The sequence below is a fragment of the Babylonia areolata genome, chromosome 1 (genome assembly GCF_041734735.1).
Source record: "Babylonia areolata isolate BAREFJ2019XMU chromosome 1, ASM4173473v1, whole genome shotgun sequence".
Lineage (NCBI taxonomy): Eukaryota > Metazoa > Mollusca > Gastropoda > Neogastropoda > Buccinidae > Babylonia > Babylonia areolata.
In genome coordinates, this window is record NC_134876.1 from 91,127,579 (window position 1) to 91,151,171 (window position 23,593).

The following is a 23,593-nucleotide window of genomic DNA, read 5'->3' on the forward strand; positions in this document are numbered from 1 at the left end:
TGTTAGTGCGCTTCATAATTTCCTGCTTGTTGTGCTCAGTGTTTAAGTGTTTGTTTCAGCATTAGACATTGTCCTTGAACCAGACTTGTTTAGACCAAGAATCAAAGAACCATGTGCTGCCGTTGTGTGCAGATCTCCCTGATCAGCGACAGCCAGAGGCTGAAGGTGGTGTTCAGAGAGGGCGTGGCTCAAGTGGGTTCCTACAGAGCGGCCTTTGCCCAGTGAGTGGCCGTGCGGCCTTGAGAGACAGAGTGTCTGCATTCGATGTTTGTGTGTGTCAGAATACTACTTCGGTTATCAGACTGTTACTGTCATGCATTTTGCACCTTTGCCATGATAATGCGTTCTCAAATTATTCTGTACTTGAATGATTGTAAAACATGTTTCATTCGGAGAGAAAAGAAGTTTCTTTGCAGGTGTGAAAGAAAGTCATGCATTTGAAGTAAAGTCCTTCAATAATGCCCACTTATTATTATTGTTGTTATTGCTGTTACTATTATGAGTGGGTTTCTGTTTTAATGGTGAGATTATCTGCATAAGCCATTTCCCAAACATATTGGTCTGATGACGAATCAGAATGACAGGCTTTAAAAACAAACTTTTATAATCGAGTCAGATAAAGATGAAGGCACATACTAAGCATTTATCATGAAAAGACCATTGTTGCTGTTACGCAAAACGTCTCACCAGAGCAGGGATTGTACGTGTGTTATTGGGTGGTTGGCAGAGTGTTTTTTTGCGCGTATGTGAGTACTTGCGCGCGCGCGCGCTTGTGTGTGTATGTGTGTGTGCGTGCGTGCGTGCGTGCGTACGTGCGTACTTGCTTAATATACATATTTTTGTTGCAGACGGATGAGCGCTGTGACGAATTACCGCATTGTGGTTGACAAAGTGCAGACACACGAAAATGAAAAAGGGGTTGCCGAAAGTGACAAGTAAGCCACTCTTAGCTCTTGGTATCCATCTGTTGTGTAATAACGCTCTGGAGAAAAAAATGTTCAACCAATTCAACAGTGAAGTATTGGTAAGTAAGAAGAAATGTTTGTAATTTTTTGTCACATTGGCATACATGTTGCTAATAGCCAGACCGACAACAAAGGGGCCATATCAGGGTTATTCACACATTACATCTGATCTGCACACATTACATCATGCATTTTGTTGTATAAGATTCTACCTCCCCCCTTCGACCACCCCCACCCTCCACAAGAAGAAAAGAAAAGAAAAGAAAAACACAGCAAAAATACCCCCAAACAATACCGGTGGTATGATTCCACTTCCATGACTGTAAACCCTAATTTTTTTTATAGGCAGATAGAATATGGCGAAACGTAGTTGGAGGGACGGAGTTTAGCAATGATTTGCATTGAATATCCTCTTTGTTCACAGAACTGACGTGTTCATCCACGGGGAAGACAAGACGACAAACGAAATCATACCCGCTGTGACACTACTGCAGTAAGTCATTTTGTCAGTTTATTGGTGTCGGCTGATTTTAGCCCTTGCGCCGCTGTGCTTAAAACGGTCAGATCGATGCTGGGAAATTATATATAGAAATATGTATATATATTGTGAGTGCGTGTGCGTGTGCATGTGTATGTGTGTGTGTGTGTGTGTGATCTTAGAGATGTTTTTTCTTTCCTAAATAAAGTAGTTGAAACCAAAGTCTGTTTTCATTATTTTCATTATTCAAAATGTATTCAAATTAAGATGGGACTGCGTTTCATGCTGGGGAAATTCATAAAGAATGTAGAGAATTATGTGAGTTGTTTGTTTCTTTATTATATCCCCGATTTTTATGTGTTGTAATGACTGTTAGGCTTTGTCTATTGCTTGTTTAATCACCAACATAGTTGCTTTGTTGACTTCTTGTTTTACGTTTTCTTTTACTTAAGCAGTACATATGCTGGTGATGTCTATCTTTCATACCCCTACAGGGGCCAGAAGATGAATCGTAATTGTGTGTGCGTATGTGTGCATGTGTGTTTGCAAAAATGGAATTCAAACATCTCTGCATTTTTTTTCTTTCGTAAGTGAAAGGCAATGGAAAAAGACAATGGTTTGAATATTTACACCTTTTTGTTTTCTTTTTCTGTGTCAGAGCTATAGATGAGCTGAGTGCCGAAGTGGCCATGATCCGTCTGTTGAACGATTTCAACGTGCTGGAGATAGTGGTGCGTTACTCTCTCTCCCTGTGTGTGTGTGTGTGTGTGTGTGTGTGTGTGCGCGCGAGCGTGCGTGCGTGCGTGCGTGCGTGCGTGCGTGCGTGTGTGTGTGTGTGTGTGTGTGTGTGTGAGTGTTTGTGTGTGAAGACTGGATGGAAAGAACGGGGAAGAGACTGCTTTATGCGTGGATTATATAGTTAGTAAATATTAATGGCTGTTTTATGTCATATTTTGTTCTCATTAGTTCTGGTATCCGGTTACATTTAGTAGCAATAACGTTAATGGCACTACAACTATTCCATTTCTTTCTGTCAGAAATGTCGATGCTACCCACTGTCACAGCAGCCACCAACACTATTCCTGCAACAACTACTACTCCTACTGCTGCTGCTGCTGCTGTTACTACTACTATTACTACTACTAATTTTCCTTATTCCTTCTCCTCTTTCTCGATCCCGTTCTCCTACTCCTACTACTCCCACTACTACTACTACCAATAATATTAATGTTACTACTACTAGTACTATTACTGCTACTGTTTCTATTCCTTATTCCTGCTGCTGCTGCTGCTGCTACTACTACTACTACTACTACTACTACTACTACCACCACTACCACCACTACCACCACTACCACCACCACCACCACCACCACCACCACCACCACCACCAATATTATTACTGTTACTACTATTAATACTATTGCTGCTGTTGCTACTCCTCCTCTTGTTCCTCTTCCTCATCCTACTACTACTACACCACTCTTCATCCTAACTCACACTCTTGGCATGTTCCCTCCCCGCACCCCTGACAGGAGACCAAGTCGATGACGAAGGACGACGAGCTGGAGAAGCAGCTGCAGATGGCCCTGATCCTGGTGTCGGTCATTCTGGGCGTGCTGTGCATCATTCTGGCCGTGGCTCTCTTCCTCACATACAGGAGGTATACCTGATGTTTTTTTTGTTTTTTATATCTGCTGTTCTGTTCTGGATCCGCGCTGTTCGCTCTGTTCTATGATTGTGCAGGGTTAATTTCTTTGGGTGTTAATTTGGAGGGTGACAATTTTACTGGGGGTGTTAATGTTGTGTGAGTTGGTTGAGACGAGGTTTGTGAGGGGGTTGGGGGAAGAGGCATGGGGGTGGGGGTTGCATTATTTTTTTGTCGGGGGGTTTGGGGGTTTGGTTTGTTTTGCAAAGTTTTGCTTTGTGCACTGTCTGAAACTTGAGTATTAGTGATTGAGTGTGTGTGCATGCACGTGTGTGCGCCGTACATTTGTGTGTGTGTGTGTGTGTGTGTGTGTGTGTGTGTGTGTGTGTGTGTGTGTTGATGTTGCTTCTGTTGTCGAGATTGTGGTCGCGATGGTGGTTGGTTGGATGTTGTTTTGAATTCATAGCTTATTTTGTGTTATTGACGTCAGAACATTATTCAAAATGTCATTTATGATAACTAACGTTTTCAAAAGACATGATTTGCTAATTTTTAATTTGGGGAAAAATTGTTTCAGTATCCTTTGCTATTTTTGGCTAGTGTTGTCATGATTGTTCGATTTTTCCAGATACACAAGGAAGCTGAAAGCTGCAACAGCGCTGGCTTATGGTAAGATTTCATGTCTAGATATATACTTTTGAGTGCTTTTGAAGCATATGAACAGGGACATGGGAAAACTGACAGTTTGAATGATTGTATAATAGTAATTATTTTCTCGTGTAATGACGCAACTATCAGAGTTTCCTGAATATTACTACTAAATGCTGATTTTCATCTCTTTTTTTTTAGCGGGTTGTTTGCCGCATGGACAAGTAATGTCAAAATGATGGAATGTATGTGTATGAATGTTATGTTTTGTGAAGTATCATTGTTAAATGTTTGTATCTCCTGTTGTTTTTTTCATGCAGCCAACGGAGTGGGTGAGTTGGAAGTTTCAAGTTGTACACTGATTATGTCCGGCTGTATATCTGTCACGCGTTCTGAAACTGAAATACCATGAAGGAAACGTTGATTGTCTGTCTTGTTCTTCTCTAAGGCTCTCTTCGCACTGTGTGTGTGTGTGTGTGTGGAAAAAGTGAATGAGAGCATGGCTAATCGTGGTGTCATGAAAGCCTGGTGTTCCAAGGAACTGAAAACTACCCAATTCCATCGTTCTGCTAACTTGCTTTTGACCTCAAGGGGCACAAAATTGCAGTTTTTGTTTGTGAATAACCTTTTCAGGTGACTGCCATTGTGTTGCTCTGTAGACCTGAATGTTCAGCAGTTTGAAGATGACTGCCTCGTAAAGGTTCCAAGTGAATAAGGAAGATACTAAGTCGCAAAGATTCAAATCATCGTGTCCAAAGTGAGTGTGGTTAAACTTTTTGCACGGATAGCACAACAAAACGATCTATCTCGGCTGCTACTTGCAACGGGTTCTTTCAGCTGGGTGTTATGTTCTGTTCCATTACTAATCAGTCTCTGGACTTTCTTGTTCCGACAGGATCCCAGGAAACAGACTTGTACAAAGTGGACCTACCAGGCACAAACATGCATGCGTATGAAAAGTAAGTACGAGCATTAACCCTCGTGCTGGTTTGTTTTCCCTGTCTCTCTTGTGTTTTTTTCCTCTCTCATAGAACAGGATCAATAGTGGGACATGTAGCTATAGAAGGTGCTTCACATTAACCATCATGGAATATAGTGGGCACATGGTTGTTTGGAACTATAGAGGAAAGGGATAAGACGGCGACGCCACCCTTTTTTTTTTTTTTTTTTTTTTTTTTTTAGCATGGGGAAAGTGGTAAGATAGCAGGTCTAAATAATTATCTGAATATATAGAGTTTTTACTGAAACAGTCTTTACTTTATCTGAAAATCATCTTTTCAAAAATCCCGAATCGTTGAATGTACATATCCTTGTATATATTGAATTTCATTTTCATGCAAGATGACGTACCATGCTAAACGTTGATTTCCTATGTGATATTTTTCTTACATTTTAGAATACATACAGCACTTGATTGGTTGTACACCATATACGTAATAATGCAATAACAAAAGTAATAGATCACTTGTTTTGTTGGTTTTGGCATCCAGCTATGCATAGGTAGTTGTGGGTGAGCAGTACTGTTTTGACTGACAATTCTGATTGTGAACGCATTTGTTTATAAGCTTGAACCCTTTCTCTAAGCTTACCGACCAGTAGAGAGTAGTCCTATTTCCGTATTCTTGTTTGTCTCTCTTTCTGTTGAGTTTGTCTTTATTTCCCGAATATTATTCATTATTAAATGCTCATAACTGCTTTGGTTTAATTTCTGCAGACCTAGCATGTTTGAAGGGCAGACAAGATTTTAAAACGCTGGTAATGCAATCTGTATGTTCTTGTAACCATTTCCAAATTCCTCGGTGTTGTCAGAACATTGCATGATGTTTGACGTCTGAAGTATCCATTCTTCTGTCCCAGAACCTGAGTGGAAGTAAAAGCACCCCTTTGCTTAGTTTTATTTTTATTTATTTGTTTTTGTTTTGTTTTTTTGTAATGGCTTTGTTCTTTACTGTCTACTTCTGTTTAGTTTTCTTTTCTTTTATTTGAGTAATAACGCACGATTGTTTTTTCAGAATATTTTTAGTTGCCATTTTCTATATCCTTATTGTGTGTTTGAATAATAGTCCTTCATGTTGTACGTGTCGGATATTTATATTATTTAGAAATTACTGCCGAATGAGGTTTTTAGGTTTTTTTTTTTTAGCTATTTGATGTTAGATTGAAATACCGTGATTATCCATATAAACATTCCAAACCTTTGTTCACAATAGATCTTGTTAAACAGCAATTGTGTGTCACTTTTGAGTTATGACTTTTGTGTATCCTGAAATTTGAGATAATTAAGTGGGACGATTGTTGGTGGTAAGGAGCAGGATTTATTGCAAATAGCTGCAAAAACGGGGCGTTGTGTCCGTCTTTTAACCTTGCCTAACTGGTACAGGTGCGATTACTTTAACGATGCATGGACACTTATTTTCTTGTTCACTTTTAATAGTTTAACATAAAAGTTTGTCAAACAGCATTTAACCTACACCGTTTGGGTTTTTTAATGCCTTCTATTCTACCATTTTGATTTCATTGTCAGTAATATATCAGCGAAGTATCAGGTTACCCACATGGATGAGTATTATTAAACTTCTTGATATTCAGGTATTGGAAGTATCGGATCGCATTAATGTTTCACAGCAGCGTAAACCCACATAGTCAGAACAAGATCAGAACTAAGAAGAGTAAGGATGTGAGTGGCGAAGAGAAAAGCTATTGATCGCAGAGAACATACAGAGCATTCCTAAAGTCACAGAGTGCAGGATCAATCAGTTCATTCCGAGGAAGTGATTTATTTGATTGTCACCCCCCCGCCCCCCCGAAAAAAAACTTATTTATATTTTCCTGTTTGTCCCCCACTCCACTGTCTCATAAACGTGGAACAGAGTGGTGATAGAATTAGCACAGGCGTATCACTTGACGTGACATAGTGCAGAACAGTGGGTTACGTTTGTCACAGTGCTTCCCTCTATCGTTCAGACCCTATCCTTTGTGGTTGTGAGCCTGTCCGCCAATGACTCTCTGCTTTGTGTTGAACTGTGCCATGTCTTGCATTGCAGCTCAAACCCTATTTATTTGGAGAAAATAATGTTGGAGGGAGACGATGATGGGTAAGCTTGTGTTTAGACTTCCGCTTTTGCCAGTTGTTTATAAATATCATCGAAATTGTCATGTATGGGAGTATTTTGTTGGCATGTTGTATGTGTGTATGTGTGCAGTTTACGTGAAGCATGGGATTAGATAGAAGCATTCGTGCCTATAACTCAGTGTGGCTTAGAATTTCATCATATACATGTACCGATTTGTTCAGCATCAGCGTGTGTATGGTATGGGTGTAGTGTGTTGTGTGGTGTGTCTGTGCGTGCATGTGCACGAGTAATTGTGTGCGCTTGTGCATATACTAAATACATATTATTCCAGCTTGTATTTTAATGAATGCGTGGTTAATATTTCATGAAACAAAGGAATTGCCTGTTAAACACTAGTTGTAAGTGTAGTTTTGTTGGACTAGACAAGTTTGCAATCACTGAAATCTCAAATATTGTCGTGTGCGTGTGTGCGTGCGTGTGTGTACATGCGTGTGCGTGCGTGCGTGTGTGTGTGTGCTTTGACAAACGATACAAGTTTTTTTTTCAACATTCCTTTCCAAAATACACGCACATCAGCATTTGCGCGCTTCGCTGACAAAGAAAAGTAGTAACAATTTGCTGAGGAAAGAATCTCCAGTGTCAAACAATACACATTTCTTTTTTTTTTAATCTCTGTAGACAACCTCTGTATTTTCCCTTGCGCAGGTATCGATCCCACACCATAACAATTTAATGAGAGCGGGTGCTTCATGAAGATACGGTAATATGCACGTAGGCTTTAATCTTATGTACTAACTGGGAATCCGGTGACCAGTAACCATTTAATCCGTTTTCTTCCCTTATTTTCATTTGTCACCATTACTGGACTGGAGAGATTCGCAATATTTGACAGAAATCTATTTAGAGTAAGTTCTCTGTGCGAAAATATCGGTATATATGTTTGCCGGAGTATATAAAACGAAGAGGCATTAAAACGTGCAACTCACGAGGAATTTAAGCAACCGGTTCCAGTTTTGTGACATCCCAGCGAAGCTTGTACATTGCACATGGAGGGTATATTGAAGGTTTCCTTGCCTTGATTACTCACGGGTTTTGCCTCCAATGTCGCCCACCTTTATTTTCATTTTACTGTTGGGGGTAGGAATGCTCAACCGGGAATGTAGTGCAGTGACCGTGACATTGCAAGGTCTCCCAGGGAGGTAAAAACGAGAGAGACCATGTTTATTACCAAACTTAGTCCGGTAATGAACGTTTCAGAGAAAAAAAAAGTGGGAGAAAAAAATTCCTTCGATTGAGCCGTGACCTTGACATTTCTTCAGGATATCATGCATATTCACGAACTGATACATTTTGGTGTTATATGTATAAGAACTGATCGCAACAATTGAAAAAACATGCAAGAAGTTCAAGATGAAAAACAACCCATTATTTTCAATATACATTCAAATTTAAAAAAAAATCAGTTATGTCATGCAAGCCTCGCCTTGTGGAGAAGTCATTAGAAACATGTTTAAGTTGCTGCCAGGGTGAATAGATTATTATTAACCAGCTCATATTTGCCCTGGTCAAAGTGGCACGCTGGTGTGTGTGTGTGTGTGTGTGTGTGTGTGTGCGCGCGAGCGCGACAATCACATGGGACTGAACGTTTCATTACATATTTGTGTTACTCACCAAGGTAATTTCTTATAAATTACGTGTAGTTTTTCTCCGGTCACTAACAAATCTGTATTTACTATTCTACTTTCTGAAGAAAGAATATCACATATATATTTTTTTTCTAAATAAATAAATATAAATATTTGTCGGTTTTCGATTCACTATAGATAAATTTTAAAACGTCTTCTTTATATACCGAGGACTTATTTTTGTAGGGAAAAATTACATATTACGCGCATAAACATTCAGTCGGTGTTGTACTTTGTCAGACTTGATTTGTGCGTGTACCTACGTACAGAGAGAGAGAGTGGTGTGTGTGTGTGTGTGTGTGTGTGTGTGTGTGTGTGTGTGTGTGTGTGTGTGTGTGTGCACAATGTATGCTTTTGCATGATAATTATACATTGTGTATTTGACTTATTTAGTTTGACGCTTAAGTTGTAACGTGTCTTATTTACTATGTAGCGAAACGAGAGCATAAAGAAGGTAAGTTCTGATAGCGCTGGCGAGGTTTTCTTTCTTGTTCATTCATCTGCATTCAAAAAGAGGTGGGGTACATTTTGTTTGTCATCAGTCATTTTTTTGTAAAGTCTTGAACGTTTATTTCGAAATAACTTGGGGTAAATATCGAATGGATATCGACCGTGCGAATGTCGGTAAAACGTTTAAGATAATGCTCATATCCTGTAGATTATGCGTGCACGCATTCGTGCACAATCAGATGCGGGTATGTTTCACGGGTGCTTGAAATGTTCTTTTCTGCTTGCACGTATAGTAAGCCAGGGTATTTCTGAGTGTCTTTTTTATACGGAAAATTAATAATCATGTACAGAAATTTCAGGCATAATTGAAAATACGATTGCTCAACACCTTTTAGGCTGCTGGAAATGACAGTCTAATATAAATTACATCATCAGTAAACAATTCTTACGCGTTTGACTGCTGTAATTGAATAAGGGTATTTAATTCCGTAAAGATGCAGGTCAAATATGCACATAGGTTTTCTATATATCATTTTATTCGTGTTTATATTCATGCATGTTATTCAAATTCAGTCATGTGTAACTACTTGTTTCTTTCATATTTCTGTGTTTATATTCTAAAGACTAAAAAGCAATCCAGTCTTTCTTCGTTTAAAAATTCCATTTTCTCTTTTTATGATTTTTTGGGCTGTGGTCATATTTTTTTGTCTTTTACTTGCTTGGTGTTTAAAGTCCCGTATTTAAAAAAAGAAAAAAAGAAGTTAAGTTCGATGTGATCCTTTATTAGTGGACAGCTGAATCTTTTGTTATAGGAATTGTTGGTCTGATAATGAAATGCATGGATCCATCTCTCTCTCTCTCTCTCTCTCTCTCTCTCTCTCTCACACACACACACACACCCACACACACACACACACACACACACACACACACACACACACACACGTCTAATATCACTTACAGTGAAAAGACGTTAAACTAAAGAACGAACGAACACACACACACACACACACACACACACACACACACACACACACACACACACACTCAGCACCTTTATGCTGGAAATTCTTTGAATTTCTTTCTATGGACAGAGAAAACAAGAAGAAAATCCCTAACTCTGGTTACATTGCATTTGTTCACATTGACTCTGTAAATTAAGAGGAGGTAAATTTACTTCATACTGCTGATGCATATTGCAGATTGGTGGATTAATCGTTTTTTTATGAATTTTCATTTGTTGGCTGGTTTCGAATTTCAGTATCCACTTTATTCATGTTTAGCATTTTTGCATTCCTCGCTTAAATCGTATCAAAAACTTTTTTCTGTCGCATTTCAACGTCTACAATCAATGGTAGTATTGCTCATAAAAGTGTATTTACATGCTCAGATGTGCAAAATATTATATCATCTTGTGCTGCCTCTTGCAACAGTTATGGATGGACATAGTTCATGTGATATGCTGATTTGTATGTTCATCGTGTATTGCTGGCTTTTTTAAAGTCGTGATTTTTGCTTGACTGTTAGATTTTGACCTTTGACGACTTTCATTAAAACAATGATGTAGACTTCATATATAAAAATATAATTTCCGTCTGAAGAGAGGTGATGTAGAGAATTCATACATTGTACACCTGTATCTGTAACAGCAACGTACGATAGTAACAATCTTTAATTCATAACGACCTTGGTTGTTATCCTAGGAATAATCGGACTTGGTATAAATATTATCGCACATTTGTTTTTAAAATGTAAATTTGCTAGTCTTATCACTTCTGCTGTTATTTACCAATATTTTGGTTTTTCGTCTTCATTAATCTGCTTCATCATTTACAATAAGTATTATTGAGAAATTACGGATCATTGTACAGTGTTGTTCAACAACGTGTGCATGGTACCCTCTCAGAATTGAGCGTGCGTCAAACTGCAGTCCAGCGCCGTGTTGCAGGCAGAACTCGCTGGACCAGAACGGCGTGGGCAGCAGCAGCAGCAGCAGCAGCAACGCGGGCAAAAGCAGACGGCGACGGAGCGTGGTGGGTGGATACGACGAGCAGGAGGTGTGCATGAACATCATCCCCGAGAGCGGCGTCCGCACCCAGCATCATCAGCGGAACGGGGTGAACAAGGCCGGGTACCTGAAAGCGGTGATCAGCGAGCACGACACCTCCACCAACCTACAGGCCAACCACCTGGCCAAGGCGGCGGTCAGCGACAAGATGGGCATGGCCCCTTCCTCCTCCCCCAACACCACCCCCTCCTCCTCCGGCACCTCATCCAGGAACAGCAGCGGCGTGAACGAGGAGGTGAGGGCGGGGTGCGGGAGGAGAGGAGACAGGGGGGTGTATGTTTTGCCACCGGACGTTCGGCCCATCGTGTTGGGCGGGGCCGGCACCACGGCGCGGATTCTTCGCTATGACGATGATTTCGTCACCTGTGAGGTGAACGGCTTGCCTTCCACGGAGATCTGACGCTGCCGCAGGCTGCTTGGTCCGTGACGATCATTTCACCCTTTTGCATTCACTCTGGTCACAGCCGAACACTCGGCGAAGTGTTTCAGCGAAATGTGTGAATACAAGAGGGTTAACTGTGAGGTTGAATGGGTCGCCTTTAACAAATACTCCAAGCACACTGCAATTCGCTGTCTTGCCCTGCTGTCAACCCACACGCCAAGCTTTTTTTTTTTCTTTTTTTTTTTGTATACGTTTGTGAGTGGGTATCTCTTGTGCTGGAATGTGCTGTGGAACTGTTGTTAAGAGTGGTGCTTTCAAAGATGAGCATCGAAAAAGGGCTTTCTGGGACAGTGTTACAGCAAAGATCAAAATCGGAAGAAAGTGAAGCTAGACTCCTGTCAAGTGCTTTCACTTTACTGCATAAAGAACTCGGTGAGTATTTAAAGAAAGGTCTGATTGCTTCAGAGTGCATTCATTCTTCCTGAGAAATAAATTGCTCTGGTCAATGGTGTTAGGGAATGTGTTTCGAAGACATCTTGCAACTGAAAAGAGGACGAAATAAAATGACTGTGCATGCTTCAATTATTGTTGGTCTGGTACCAGAACACATTGATATATTTGTGTAATGAACCAAATGATGGTTTGGGACCAGAAATTAAAGACTAGAAATGTGTACAATGTGCAATGTGACTTCTGCCATCGACGTCAGACTCTGCAAACCCCATTTTCGTTTCTTTTTTCGCACGCAGGTTGTTCGGTGGCATTGAATGGGACACCGTCGCAGTCTTTTTTTCTGGGAAATTGTTCACGCTTCGTTCTTTCTTGACGTAGAGAACGTTGGGAGGTTGTTTTTTTTTTTCACTTCACGAGATGTTTGCCGTCTTTGATGTGGGAAGTTTTTCAAAGCCGGAGCCAAACCGTCTTGTGATAACTTGCAGATACGCACTTGTTCAAGTATGATCACATGAAATCAAATATTTGATGTTAGAAATACGTTTGGTTTTGCTTAATTTACCCCCCCCCCACTCCCCCATTTTGGCTTTGTAAAATTATGCCCAAATACCTTTTCATTTCTGTTTTCGTCAGTTTTTTTTCCCTCAATGTAATTATCTGTACACACGTTTTATGTGATTACCACGATTACTTTTTTGCGATAGTCTTTAGTAAATTAGAGCGTTTTAAGTTTATGGCAAATGTTTCTCTCTCCCCCCCCCTCCGCCCCCCTTATTAATTTTGTCTTTGTTTCGGTAAACCTTAAGCTGTTGTTCGTATGCATGAGTATTTATTGTGATGCATTAAAAGCAAGTTGTGCGAATGTAGAAGAAACTTGTACAAAGAAAGCACCATGCCATAAATCAAAACTCTTTCAACAATCACTGACAGGCCGTGGCTGTACCGATTGTTTGTAAAAAAACAGTAGTAGCCAGCTGTTTTGAGGTGAATGGTCGTTTGGTGTATGTCAAATGGACGGCAAGAGTTTCTTACGGTGATGCCTCAGTTGCAGTACTTTTAACTACTGTAAAGTCTTTCATCCTGCGGAAAAGGTTGTTAAACATTTATAACATATCAGAGACGAGGGAGGGAGAGAGCAAAAGACTAATCAAATGAGAGCGAGTGAGTGAGAGGGGGAGAGAGAGAGAGAGAGCGCAGCTAGTCATTGGTGAACTGTTTGCTGTTAGTTTATGCACAAATGCAACCTGCACATTTGTTAAAAGGAAAAGCGATTGATTAAAATAGTTATGCAATAAATTATTTTGTAAAATACTATATACCAATTCTACACGGAGGAAAGTTACTGGCTCATGATGGCTGGTTGTTCCACTCGTGTCAGTTATGTTTTATCCCGAGAGGAAGATGTGATGAATGGATGTACAGCGTGATTATCTGTGTGACAGGCGGAACTGAATCCGAATCCCTTCGGTAATTTTCATCGCTAGCTTTTACGCGTGCTTATTCTATCTGGAAATGGATTGTAAGATAAGTCAATTAAAACAACAAAATATTCCCCGACCTTTAGCGACCTTCAGTGGGTCCATATCGTATGGTGCTGGTAATTTTGTAAAGCAGCTTGATGCTTAGCATGGTTTAATTCACATTTCGTAAAACATGTAGACTGCCAACAACATACTTTCGATGTGAACGGAGAAAACAATATCCTGTTTGAAAAACCATTTTCGAAACATTTTCTGACATGACATTTTGGCAAATAGAAATATGCCCAATTTGCCGTGCTAACCAGTTCTTAGTCACAATTAAGCGTAGTCCAATTGCAAAACGTTAAAAGGTTCTCAGTATTAGAGCCATGTCAAAAATCTGGCCATTTCCAGTCATGATACGAGAGAAGGATTGTTAGAGTGTTTAAAAATTCAGTCTTGTTGTATGTAAAGTGTAATTATTCAACAAGTCGACCTACGAGATCCTTGTCGATCCGGTGTACTTTATGTATATAGTTCAGTAAAAAAACAACACCACACACACACACACAAACAACAACTGGAAAGCTTTAAGAGAATGTACCATATACTATGCGATTTACAGCTGCGTTACATTCCATGGTGCTTTCATGTACAGACCACTAGCATGTGACAACTTAATACTACACGTCGATCTATTGTGATGTAGTGAGGTGGTCAGTGCTCATACTTTGTTTAGAGATATTTTCGTTTTCATTATGTACTCCACATACATCTTTCTCTTGTGGCAGTGCATTCACGTTTTTTGTAATTGCTGGTCTGTAATGTTCTTAAGTGTTGCCTTTATGTTATTGATGAATGAGCAGTTTGACAATACGCGGAAATGCAACGAGGATTGAATTTCGTTTAAATCTTTATGTAAGGTGCGTAATTTCTTTAAGTAATCAATTCAAAACAATATGCATACACAGGCATTTGCTTCGGATATTCAGTTCTGAATGAACCACATGTTACTTTCCACCACGTTCATCAGAGCTTAAATCGCCCGCTGCACGTAATTATCGAACTGTTTCATGCAGTTTCGTTTTTGATAACCCTGCAAAAATAAAAAGTTTCATACATTTACAAATCTGTAAGAAGCCAATTTTAAACTGTTGATAAATACATTTTAAAAATATGGTTTTGGTAACTCAATTTGCCTGTTCTATCGATAAAATCTACCGAACAGTTTCGTGTTATTCCGAGCCAGCACGCCAGTGGCCTTAATTACAAACGGTAAAGTAAAAAAAATGACTTAAAACATAAGTGTCTTCTGTTTGTGTTGTGCGAAGCATTTGGGTTGTTGAAGGAGTAGACGAGTTAGACAGGTGGATAAGGTAAGATTATCAACCTATCTTCAGTCGTTTGTGGATGTATCATGAAATGTCATTACATATTTGAACTTTTAATAAAAATGGTTCATTTTCAGTTGTGTGTGTTTCAGTGTGAGTATAGGCTATGTGTGAAAGCTACGGCCTGTATAATGTGAAGGTTTAACTTTCAGAAGTGACACTGACCTGGCATAAGCCTCATTATGATCCGGAATGACTAAGTTTTGCGACTTAATGTATATCTATCTATATATACGACCCTAATTCCCCTGTCCACCAGGAGTTAAATTGGAACAAAGCCACTTTCACGCCCAGCAGTTACGTTAGGGTTGGATGCCTGGAGGAAGTTTGAGACTAAAGTGACTGTTCACTGTGCCATGTTTTGTTTGATTTATATCTCACAATGCGAATCTGGTTCAAATGGAGTCGCCTTGATCCGATCCAGACCTTCTGCCCGGAGATAATCTGGCCCTGTACCAGATTAACACAGGGTGGGTTGTTTGAAAAGTTAGTGTCACAATACGTGGACATTAATAGAACTATTAAAGTTTGCCATGCTCCCACAGGTTCTGGACTGCCACCTCTCATTCCACTCAGCCTCCTCCAACAGTAGCTGGACCAATGACAGACGGAGAGAGGTAGGTACTCCAACTTTATTTTATGTGGTGCAAGCGCAGTTTTCAATCACAGGGAAAAAACGACTGCAACACAAGAGTGCATGGAACTGGACGGAGGTATACATTATCTTCATCGGACATTGCAACAAGACGAATGTGAGGATTTAGACCTACAATATACAACAGAACCAGGAAAAAGTAGGCAATGACATTCTTGAAGAGACAATTCGTCTTGTCAAATACATACGGCCCATTATCGGCTTGTCAAGCATATATGCATTCTCAGTTTCTTCTTTCGAGGAGACCCCCCCCCCCATAAAACCAGAACTTTGTATGAATATAAAAACATGCACAATGAAACTGGAAGCAAGGGGGAAAAACAGTTTAAACGTCGACTGTACAAACTATACATCACAACAACTCCAGGGTTCTTGGTTTTGTTCGTTCAATGGTGTGATCTCCACAATAAACAAGCTTGTATAGTTGGTTAACAGTTCTGTGACTGCGCACCAAGGACAAGAAAATATATCCTTGGTTGATACGTCCTTGAAAATTCTAAAACAAATTCCTAGACTGGAAGGTTTAGATAAGATGACTGGGCACTTGAATTTTCCTTAAAACCTAGCCGACAGCAAAGGGCCTTATAAGGGCTAAAGACACCGTCAATACCAATTCAACAGAATTTGAAGATACAAAGAACACTAGGCGGATATTCAGTCGTATTCATACACATATACACAGGACATGCCTCTGACATTGACTTTTGCGTCAGTGTTGTTCACCGTATGATTAAAAGGAGTACCTGTACGCAAACATAATTATACATGATACACAAAATTATAAACAATAATATCAGACATAATTTACATTTAAGATTCGAGAACTCGGGCACAAAATAAAGTACAGCATCGTATGAATGCAAAATTATCTGGTCCAGGAAAAGACAAATGAAGAAGAAGAAACGACAAAAAGAAAGGGGGGGACCACGATAAAGTAAAAGAAAAGTGGAAACTTTACACATATCTTTCAGAAGGTGGGGACACCATTTATAAATGAATTAAACCCTGGCATCAGCTGTTTCGGCATGGCCACGAACTATTAACAGTCCTTGTGACAGTTGTAAAGAAATGCCTTTCTTATTTGATGGACTAACTTTCGAAATTAGGTTGTTGAATTTGAACTGATTAAAACAGCAGCAGTTGGGTTTTGTTTTTAATCAATTTTTCTTAACACATAACGAAAAAATTGGTCAGCTAGACCCCAAACTGAATCATAAAACGTATGAGATGATACAAACCGCCTTCAACACTAGAATGAATCAAAACACAATCATAAAAAAACGATCAACTATGAACAAAACAAGGACATAAGAGTGTAAATAATAACATTTCGCACTTTGAAATTTCAAGAGCCCATTTTCACAAAATGAATGGCGGAAGAGCGTCTCTCAGGACTTAACACAGTTGTAACGAAGGCGCACACAACTCCAATGTAAAAGAAAATGTACTCTTCACTTCACGCACCGTGATCGAGTATTTCCCCCTTAATTGTTGAATTACATTTGTGCCATTTCTTTGTGAACGTCAATTTTACGACGACAGAATTCCATACCTAACAGACCCATAACAAATGTGACATACCCTTCAGGTCCACATATTTTGAAGATAAAGAAAAAGATGAAAACACTTTTTGATTGCAATGCTGTTCACCTCGACATATGTGATGTGCTGTCATGTCGTGTGGTTCTGTTGTAATGAAAAGATGACTGCGGTATTTACGGCAACACCCTACCTGTACTTTTTGTCTTCTTCAATCTTTGACAGTTTTGTTTTCGTTTTAGACTTCAAGATGAGATTGTACTCATATTCCCGTTATCCACACTTTAAGAAGATCCATACAGGAAATACACAAACTGTTCACACTCGAGCACCAGCCAGCGTTTATAAACGATGTGCCTTGTACCTGTACAGAACCACCACAATTTGTATCGGTGCATGGCCGCTTTGAGTAAAGTCTGGATTTCATGGATCAACAAAAACAAAATGCAGCATACCCCTTCTGTGTACACATGTTGGAGTACCCGTCAAAACGCCACATCAAAACGAAAATCAAACTATCACATTTTGCATTCATAACCACCACTGGAACCGGATGATATGCTTCATAGTTCAACGTTTGGTGTGCTTTCTGCACTGTGGGCTAACATCGTTTATTTCTTTCATTTGACTCCCTGTATATATCCCAGTGCAGTTCGTTTGTTATAACCGACAACATTAGCAGGAAGTACCATCTTGAGCGTGAAAGAAACCATTGTTTTTGAACGATAACATGAAGATTTGATTCCACAAACATTATTAATAAATTCTGAATTAATGAATCAATATGACGTCTCACTGACTGGTTGTAAACCAAACTTATCACTCCGATATTTTGCAGCGCGCAAAGAGAACCTTTTGGTCTCCCAGGTCTGCAAGAAAACATGAAAGGACAGCACACTTTGCTGCTCCCCCTACAGTCACACGCGCTAGAGCGAACAACTACCATTTTCCCCAACATTACATAAGCTGAGTAAATAACAGCCGTTTTCCCTTACCATCACAAACACTTGCGAATAGCTGTTGTTTCCCCCAACCATCACATACACAAAAGTGAGTTACTAACGTTTCCCCCTGCCATCACATACGCTGACATTTTTTTATGAATAACTACTGTTTCCCCCTTTCATCACATACGTTGAAATGAATAATTGCCGTTTTCGTAAAAGGACGACTCATCGTCCCTCCTCTCCTCTTGCAGACCCTCGCCCACACACACTCGTTCATCAAGCAACACGCTGAGTTCTGTGGGCGGGGCGTTGTCATAGATACTGTGCCGATGCGCGTTGTCACGGCGACGACCTTTCAGCACCGGAGTCCAGGTCGCCGTGACCTCGTTGGGTGCCGACCCGATCACCTCGGGCACGACCAGCTGTGTGGGGGCGGCCAGGTGTTTGTTGGGTTTGAGGTTCTGGTGGTCGTGAATCACGGGCTCTGAGTTGGTCGGTGTCATTTTGGTCTTCCTGGTCATGACGTCTTTGAACGAGTGCAGGCGGCCCCGGAACTGGGACATCCCGTTGAGGAACTCCCCGGAGCCGCCGCGGGCACTGTCCGAGTCCTTGAAAATTTCATACACCACCGGCGCCGCAGAGGAAGAAGAGTCCGCCACCTTCACCTTGGCCGTTCCCTTGGACGTCTTGCTGCTCAGCATGGGGGAGTGGTTCGGAGAGGGGGAGTGGGAGTGGAGGGGGGAGGAGTTGATGAGGTAGGAAGGACGTAGGCAGGGAGAGGCGGAGCACGGGGAGGGAGAGTAGGGGGACGGGGAGTAAGGGGGTGCAGGCATGGATACGGTATCCGTGACGTCCACCGATAAAGGGACCTGCAAACGGTTCAGTCTGCACAGTCGCGCTTTCCGCACGTCCGGATTTTCGCCTGTTAGCCAGTAGGTCAAGACGTTGCCTTTCCCCTGCAACAACAAACACCCTTCAGTTTCATAATAAAAGTCCAAATTAGTGGCCCAAGAAACATTTCAACCTTGCGAATCGATTGCGATCGCACCTTAATTTTAGCCCAATCGCCCAATCGAGCTATATAATTATGTGACCTGGTTGAAGACATAATTTGACAAAAAACATGAACGCCAGAGAATCGACAGACAGAAAATACAAAAAAACTTAGCCGTATGAAGAGCACAGGAACAGGAGTCAAGATGGCTGCCGGAAAAAGAGGGCGCTAGTCAGGGATACTCAGGGGAGGTAACCTACTTAGGGAGGTTATCGGCCGTAGCTACTTTCGTTTTCTCTGCACAGGCGGGTAGTAGTTTGCACAGGACAGGAATGTCAGACCCCTGCCGGAGTCTGCACCAGTGGGTCATGGTAAGTATGTTACTTAAACGTAATTTTAGGAAGAAAATTTCCTGTTACAAGTTTAAGCACACAGAAGGCCGAATATTTTCAAACCGTAATTATGCTTGCCTTTGTTCGTTCCTGAATCTGGTGATAACATTTCAATTTCCAATATTGGATTCTTTGTATGATCCAAGAATCTGGCATTCACATCAGAGCAATATTGCAGTTCTTGTATAAAAGAAAGCTTTTGTTTTCGACCTTACACTAAACGTTTGTAGTTAGCTGGTGTTATTGTTGTATTCATCCCTAAACCCACTGTCATCATAGAGAACAGACACAAAAACTTTAACAAATCGATCCAGTAATGAGGCGGCAAAATGAGAAGGGAAAAGGGTTATGGATCGGTAATCATAATGATAATATGGAATCTTCAATGCCTCAGGTGTGTAAGTGGAAGTTACCGAACTGCTGTTTCAGACACATTGATTTGGCACGCAATTTTGAGGAGGAGTACATATTTTTTAACATTTGCTTTTACAAGAATACACAAAAAACAAAGTAAACAGGTCTGCGATAGACTGAATCTTACCTTCATGCCGACATAACCTCGCTCTTCTAATGTGTAGCCGCCCAGTTTCTCTAGGATGGCTCTACATTCCGAACTGCAGTGGATTCGGAGAGCTGGAACAGAGACAGACCGAAGATTACCAACTACCTCCTGTTCTGTATGAAAATCCACACTGATGGTAAAACAAATAAACTTGCAGACAGAAAAAAAGAAATAAAAAGAAAATACAAAAAAAGTGGCGCTGCAATGTAGCGATTTTCTCTCTGGGGAGAACCGCACAAATTTCATATAATTAAATTTTGTTGTGATGAAAAAGACAATAATACAACACATAAATCATGTTTTCGTGATCCTGATTGGCTGAACCTTTGGGAACACCACAGAATCGACAGTAACATTTAAATCACCATCATAGATAATTCGTACAGATTAATATTTACATACAAATTTTACGATTCTGCGCACAAACGCAATTACGGTCAGTCAATGTGTGTGTGTGTGTGTGTGTGTGTGTGTGTGTGTGTGTGTGTGTGTGTGTGTGTGTCTGTGTGTGTCTGTGCGCGCGCGCCCGTACCTGATCATAAAGTGAACACTGTCCTTGTTTATATGAGCAGAAATTAGCTATCAGTTCATGTGATTGTGTTGAAGACTGTGGTATCCATTTGACACGAAAGTTTTTAGACCCACTTAACTAAGGGTACAAGAGCACATGTGGCGGTGGTTCGTTGATATGCTGCTGCTGCTGCTTATGATACATGGGCCAACCTCTAAGCGCTTTACGAACAAATATATCTGGACGATTATCCAAATGAAGGTTGTGGCATCCGCACGTGTGTCGTTTATTTGTCCTTGATGCGCATTCAACACCTTTGTTTCTGCATGTTTGTGGGACAGATGACTCCATTTCCTCCCGGTTTCCACCAGTATTTCGCTATTAATACATCTTTATCAATCTGATCGGAAATAATACACACTGGACACACACACACACGAACGCACACACGCACGCATGCGCTAACGCGTGCATGTAGAGAAAGAATCCAGGATTATAACTCACGCTCCCCGTTGGTTTCCATCCTGGACGCCGTGTTGACCGTGTCGCCGAACAGCGTGTAGCGTGGCATGGTCAGCCCTACTACCCCCGCCACACAGGGGCCTGCCGCCAACGTACACAACATGTTGGGGGTGGGTTAGGTCTTTTGTTCACAGCACGCAGAGAGGAACACGAAAAGGTAGAAGAAAGGTGGGTACACATACACACGCACGCACGCACGCACGCACACACGTACGCACGCACACACACACACACACACACACACACACGCACACACACACACACAGCATAGACATTGGTAGGAGCAGTAGAGTTAACTCTCTCCATACGAACGGCAAAAGAGACGACGTTAACAGCGTTTCATCCTAATTACCACCTTAAAAAGATTGCAAGCGGAAGGCTCTTATACTGAAGAGGTGAATGTTGACAAAGAATACCACAATTCTGACGACGGAAGCTAAAGGCTGGGTCATTGAGACACCCATTGGACATCCGAGGGGTCTGTGTAGAGGAGAAGAGAGGACTGGCTGTACTGAGTGAGTTAAGAGGGGAAAGAGAAAAGACAGAAAATGCAAGGATGAGGGCAAGAATACAACCAAACATCATTGTTGTTTTCGCGTTGATTTTCATTTATTTATTTATTTATTTTTATTTTAAAAAAATCTATAAATATTTGATCTTATTCAGTTGCAGCCGAGTCACACAACGAAATCAGGCAGTGGGTGTTGAAGCCGAGGCCCACTCACATCACAGAGGCAGTGATCAGAAATGACAACACAGCAGGGAGGGTGCTCCTTCCCAATTTCTTTTATACTGTCGCCAGTAACTTTGACACTCTTGATGTGTGTCTGCTAATTCACACACCTCGCACAGAGCTCACTCTGTCAGATCTCTGTGTCAACATGGTGTGCTTACTGCTGGGTTTTGGAGAAATACTGCTGTGGGGAGTGACGTCTTAAACCAGGCTACGACTGTAGCCTATCCGTTCAAATCTACCATGACGGGTTTCTTGGTGGAGATACACGAGTTTGCTTTACATCATCGTGGACAAGGTTGGGGCGAGGAACTTTGTATTTAAAGCTGTCCTGTTAAGTTACGTTGAACCACCAAACTCATCCACTCCCAGACATGACATGCACAATAATCACGACTGAAGCAATAATGTTCATACATGGAAATGTATGTACAGAATGTATATAGTGTGGACGTCCCCGCGTTTATTCGGCAAGCTCTCTCGTCTCTCACAATTACATTACGCTTCATGCAATGTTCACTTTTCAGTGTATTTCATTTTAATGTACTCACCGTCTTGTTTTATCGAATATTCTCTGCACATTTCGCCATGGCGTTTGGTGATCGTATGTGGTGCATGAAAGAGGACGATAAAAAGACAAGCTTGTTGATGCTCTCAATTTTATTCTTTCAAGACTTTGCATACTGAATGCTAAAGTAGGACATTACCAAGACGGATACTGAATGCTGTGTTGTCTTGTTTCTTGAATTAACTAAAGATTAAAACCAAGACTTAGGATGCTAAAGTAGGACATTACCAAGACTCGCTCACCGGAATGGATTCCAATCCGCAGTTTAAGGGTCTCCTCCGGCCTGTGTCGGATACGGAACGACTTGATGGCGGCCAGCAGAGCCAGCGCCATTGAGGCCACCTCTCCCGCGTGCAGGTTGCCGTTCCTCAGGGGCAGACCACTCACCACCATGTAGGCATCCCCGATCGTCTCCACTTTGTACACGTCAAAATGGCGGACGATGAAATCGAAAGTTGTGTACAGGTCGTTCAGCAAGTCCACCACCTGTGTGACAGTACTCTGACCGTTGCAGTTTTGTGGTTGTATGGCACGAGGTCAAGGATAAATGTAGAATTTCTGTGGATTTTTTTTTTCGAAACCATAAAAGTGATAAAATCAACTACAGCTGAGGTCGATTTGTAGCACTGACTGAAATCGCTTCACACAACCACTGGGGAAAAGGCTCACAAACTAATTCTTCCCTAGGACTCTTGCATTACTGCAAGATTGGAAGATCATCACGAAGACTTTCCCACAACCACCAACACACACACACACACACACACACACACACACACACACACACACACACACACACACAGAGCCTGACACACAAAGGGACAAAGGCGACGACATAAGACCCATTTTCATGACACACAAGAGCCAGAAAATCTCAGTTCAAGACACGAAACGAGTGCCCCTACCTGCATGGGAGTGCTTTCAGCTGACAGTTTGGTGAAACCGCAGATGTCACTGAAGTAGATGGTGACCGTGTCGAACGCCTCTGGCACCACAGCCTCCCCCCTCTTCAGCTGTTCAGCCACCGTTCTGTGACACACACACACACACACACAAACACAGACACACACACACACACACAATCAGTAATCTGTATATTTGTATATAGCTATTTCCATTTGGTGCCATTTATCTTTTTATTTTCTATTCATTTTATTTGTTTGTTGTTTTCTTCTTATGTTGGACATGTGCTGCTGCCAAAAAGAAAATCTCTGTACCAAAGTATAGACAATAAAGTTCGTGTATTGTATTGTATTATTGTGACACACACACACACGGTGTGGACGAGGTTAAAGGTTAAAGGTCCCATAGCCTTTTACAGCCATCGGGGCAATGGATTCACATCCACTTTGTCTTGGGTTCGGCACAGGACAGGCGGGGCCCAACCCTCTCCTCCACGCCGTTCTCTCCTTCACCAACCGATGTCAGGGGGTGTCAAGAAAATCGGATGTTAAGCGCCTTACCAAAG

The 23,593-nt window shown here is 41.2% G+C and overlaps 2 protein-coding genes across 7 annotated transcripts in view; one reads left to right on the top strand and one right to left on the bottom strand.

Moving 5' to 3' along the window:
• LOC143289174 (cadherin-23-like) overlaps positions 1–15,053 on the top strand; it is a 96,114-nt gene extending 81,061 nt beyond the window's left edge. For 3 of the 6 annotated variants that reach the window (XM_076598109.1, XM_076598102.1, XM_076598120.1), the window contains 10 exons: positions 133–221; positions 849–935; positions 1,390–1,458; positions 2,102–2,174; positions 2,979–3,106; positions 3,720–3,760; positions 4,060–4,071; positions 4,635–4,698; positions 6,784–6,834; positions 10,897–15,053. In XM_076598109.1, coding sequence (XP_076454224.1) covers positions 133–221; positions 849–935; positions 1,390–1,458; positions 2,102–2,174; positions 2,979–3,106; positions 3,720–3,760; positions 4,060–4,071; positions 4,635–4,698; positions 6,784–6,834; positions 10,897–11,416 — 1,134 coding nt within the window. In that variant the 3' untranslated portion in view covers positions 11,417–15,053. Of the gene's footprint in view, positions 1–132; positions 222–848; positions 936–1,389; positions 1,459–2,101; positions 2,175–2,978; positions 3,107–3,719; positions 3,761–4,059; positions 4,072–4,634; positions 4,699–5,453; positions 5,495–6,783; positions 6,835–10,896 lie in introns of all 6 variants that reach the window. The other 3 variants (XM_076598143.1, XM_076598128.1, XM_076598136.1) reach the window with 3 other exon arrangements.
• Positions 15,054–15,572: 519 nt separating this feature from the next.
• LOC143289208 (guanylate cyclase 32E-like) overlaps positions 15,573–23,593 on the bottom strand; it is a 253,119-nt gene continuing 245,098 nt past the window's right edge. The window contains exons 17-21 of the mRNA XM_076598155.1: positions 23,031–23,154; positions 22,368–22,611; positions 20,807–20,905; positions 19,771–19,862; positions 15,573–18,799 (exon numbers count right to left, since the gene is read on the bottom strand). Coding sequence (XP_076454270.1) covers positions 18,023–18,799; positions 19,771–19,862; positions 20,807–20,905; positions 22,368–22,611; positions 23,031–23,154 — 1,336 coding nt within the window. The 3' untranslated portion in view covers positions 15,573–18,022. The remainder of the gene's footprint in view (positions 18,800–19,770; positions 19,863–20,806; positions 20,906–22,367; positions 22,612–23,030; positions 23,155–23,593) is intronic.